This window comes from Anarrhichthys ocellatus, unplaced genomic scaffold, assembly GCF_004355925.1.
Source record: "Anarrhichthys ocellatus isolate YVR2014 unplaced genomic scaffold, GSC_Weel_1.0 scaffold1493, whole genome shotgun sequence".
NCBI lineage: Eukaryota > Metazoa > Chordata > Actinopteri > Perciformes > Anarhichadidae > Anarrhichthys > Anarrhichthys ocellatus.
Window position 1 is genome coordinate 2,203 of NW_022281467.1, and position 3,977 is coordinate 6,179.

At 41.1% G+C, this 3,977-nt stretch overlaps 1 protein-coding gene across 1 annotated transcript in view; it reads left to right on the forward strand.

Annotated features, from left to right (window-relative positions):
• LOC116377645 (tetraspanin-33-like) overlaps positions 1-1,371 on the forward strand; it is a gene marked incomplete at its 5' end in the record, with an annotated part of 3,377 nt that extends 2,006 nt beyond the window's left edge. The window contains 2 exons of the mRNA XM_031839320.1: positions 143-304; positions 799-1,371. Of these exons, the coding sequence (XP_031695180.1) occupies positions 143-304; positions 799-942 (306 nt within the window). The remainder of the gene's footprint in view (positions 1-142; positions 305-798) is intronic.
• Positions 1,372-3,977: the final 2,606 nt, after the last annotated feature.

Here is a 3,977-nt window from a genome sequence, read left to right on the forward strand (position 1 = left end):
GGCGTGGGGGGGGGGGGGAGGGAGCGGGGGGGGGTTCCTATAAAATCAGTTCAGGACATGGACAGAACTTGAGGGAAGAACAAATAGACAACGATCTGAAATACCTCTCACATCTAAGGTGTGCGTTACTTTCCCTCTGCAGACGGTGCTGAACACCATGTGTGGTTATGGGATGCAGCAGCTGGAGGAGCATACGGCCGGTCTGAACGTCTTCACCATCGGCTGCCTGGAGAAGGTCGTCTGGTGGGCCAAAAACAACCTGCTGCTGGTGGCCGGTCTGACCGCCGGCCTGCTGCTGCTCGAGGTAAACACTGCAGTCGGAGTGGCCGTGTTTTTTCTTCCTATTGGCCACAAAGGGCAGCAATGAGCGCATTCCACACTCGACAAACTTTGACAAGTGACACAAGAAGTGTTTTCAAAGTGTATTTTATCGCTAATATATATCTGATTAACTGCCCCAGTTCTGTTGAAGTGCAGTGCACAGCTGTTTCCCTAGGCTTTTCCCGAACAGGGATACTTATTCTATATGATGTGCATTACTGTTGAACTGTGAAATTCATAAAATTAAGTAACGCAATCTGCTGAAGATGTTAGTCCAAAAGTCCCATCAGTCTGGTTCTGAAAGTTACGAAATGTAAAAATTGTCTTGCTTAACAACAACATTTTTGTTGTACTGTAAACAGGCTCCGGCTGTCATGAGCTTCAGTGAAACGTAGGGTTAATGACAGAAAACCAGACCGAAGTCGGGACAGAAGCAGCCCTGATCAGTTTCTAATCCATTTGTGTTTCCTCTGGCAGGTCTGCATGATCTGCTTGGCTACAGCTCAAATCTCCAGGATAAAGAAAGTCCGGCAGCTTAAGAACGCAAATGCACCCAGAAGCCAGTCGGAAAGACAGGACAGCTACTGGTTTCCTGCTTTTACAGACTTCGATGACGAATAATGTCTGACAGATTTCTCTAATAAGGGACTTGCGTTCATTCTGGGTCAGATATAAAATAAAAACAGCTGAATGTTGATCAAATGGAGCAAGAAATGCTCTGTTCACTGTGAATTTATAGTTTGATGTATTAGCAGGGTGAACACGTTCAACGTCTTGCACCACGACGCCTCAGCAAGACCCAGAGGTGTTGGCGGTTGTACTACTACCTCATGTAAAACAGTCTTTACATCATATTTCCTATTTTTTGTCATCAACATTATGTGAAAAGATATATTTTTGTATTATAAAAGGCTGTTACTTGTAGATTAATTAAAATTTAATAACATTTGGTTCGTAGCTATACCTACGAATATTCACCCAATCCCGACCTTCTTCTGTTATGTAGATTGTGATTTTCTGTGTATGCTGCAATGTAAGTCTTTAGTAAAAATAAAGAGTTTGGATTGAAGGAGTATTCCTGTTTATTAAAGTAGCACTTCCATAAAGCTGGCAGACTTAAGAGACAACTTAAAGGTCTAACTTTGTTCATATAAACCGTTTTACAGAGGGTTATGCGCTGCTTTATCTTGTGGCCCTGACCAGTAACTTTCTGGTGTTGACTCTGGCATATAACCCCCCGTAAAACGTGGAGCGTAGAGGTGCTGATAGGTCGATTTTATTACTGCTGGAAAGAGTCCCCGTTTCCAGTTGTTATACTAAGCTAAGCTATATTCAACGGACATAGGAGTATGTTATCAATGTTCTTATTTAACTCGCGTAAAGGCAGAGTATGAGTGTATTATCCAAAACATCAAACGCTTTAAAGTGAAGTACCTAAATACAAGGCGTTTTTTTTTTGTGCCATCAATTTGCGCGTCAATATTTTTTTGGGAACTGTTGTTTTTGTCAGAAGTGCTTTCACACAGAACATGAATGCGATGCGGCAAAAAAAGTGACATGATTTCTTTGCAAAAGTCTCTACTGGCGAGCGCCAGCGCGAGCACTACTCCTCCAAGTCTCGTTTGAGAGGAGAACTTTGGCGGAGATTCTGCAGGCCAAAGAGCTGATCCCAGATCAGCCTGACCCCACAATCAGACAGCAGACTAGCGGGAAAGGGAAGCAGTACATGCGAAGCTTCTGTACTAGCTGTACACCAGACAGGTTTGACTAGCAAGATGACGTCATGCTAATAACTTATTTAGCTTTTTAAAACAACGGGGACAGATCCAGCACGGATAGTTAGGGAGTGAGGGATGAGGAGGTAAGGAAACATGAGAACACCAGGACACACATGGAGAACTCTGTCAAGCTACATATTAGGCAAAGTGAACATCTTTTCTTCTACATGAGACTGTCCTCAGTCTCATCTGCTTAAGTTGGTCATGGAGGCATCAACATTTAATTGAGATGGTAAATTAACAGTGAAAACTCATCATAGCTTAATTTAACATCAGTATTCATAATTACACTTCATGTTTACTTCTCCTGATCTTTACCTCCTATAACAAGGTCCATAGGGGCATCTCAATAAATAAACATGTTATATTATATTATGTTATATTAGTGTTATTTACTGCTTTTTTTCGTGTTGGAATAAATGTTAAATATTTAACTGCAAAGTAGTAATGCGTGTTTGATACTTTAATTTTTTTGCATTAAATCATACTGGGATGTTTGCTGAAATTGATTGGATGGCCCTACATAGAAAATTTTCCACCAGCCGCCACTGGTCTGGCCCCATGTTACAATGTTGAGTTTAAAGTTCCTGACTTACAAGCTGCAACAAGGAACCGCCTCTTTTATCTCATTAATGCTAAACTAGAGAATTTCAACTTATTTTAAAGTTAAAACAAAGTGACACAAGCTTTCCGTAAACATCCTTGAGGAGAGAAACTCCCAGTGTGCAAAACCAAGGGACCCCTCAGTAAACCCGATTAATCCCTGTTTTTCCTCCCTCACTGGTTGCGTCTTCATTGTGACTTTAATCTGTGGTGAAGGATTAGCCGCCGAAACACCTGTGGCTGCGTGATGTCGTGGGGATTCGGCTTTATTGGATTACAGCGCTCTGCGAGTGCGTTATAATTAGCAACGGCAGAGCAGCAGTGTAGTGAGGATGTCCTTTTGTGCGGTCATGTGTCCCCTCTGCACTTTTATAATGAGGTATTTGTGCTCAATTTGGGATAGATTAAAGGATATTCTGGCTTAGTACAATTTATTTTTGTTGCTTATTTCCATCAGCAATAATAACATTGCTCTACCTAAGTTAGCTACTAAAGTCTGGGAACATGATGAAACTGTTGGAAGGGTCAAGAAATGAGCAGTCAGAGTTCCAGCACATCAAGTAAATGAGCTACAAAGAGGCTTTAGTGTTGCGAGCATGGATTTATAAAAGAGAACTGGATACAGCATTGGAAGCGGGCTATGATAGTGGCTGATTGCCGCATGAAGCCAAAAATGTCCAACTTCCTTGGTACAAAATTACACACACACCCATGAGCCCAAGCGCAAGGACAACAATTTAAATAAGGCACTGTTTCTCAAAACGTTTCAGACCAAGAACCATTTACACAGTGAATAAAAAAACAAACTAACAACTAAGTCCACAAATATAGCCCAAAGCATTAGGCCTCCTCCTTCAACATTACATTACAAATTATAGCTAAATTGAACAGGGTGCAGCCTACCAAATAGTTCAACTAACTCTTTGGTTGACATTCAAGTTGTTATTATTAATTTAGGCGTAGTCTCCATATAGTGTTTTTTTATAGCGAGTTTCTCTCTGAAGGCCTATATACAAAAACCAAGATTTAGTTTAATTATTAAGGTTTAGTTGAGTAGAGCTTTGCCAGAACTCAAAATTAGCAATCCCATAATGTGTTTAGGACTGGAGCTCCAACACAAACCACTGATGAACACAATGACTCCTTTAACATTAATATTTCTGCACCAAGATACAACATGTAACTCAGACAGATTTGGAGTTGTTGGGAAGGTGGATTTTCTCTTTTGATGGAGGTATCGGTTAGCAGATAGTAGTCACCGTGACGTCACCCGTT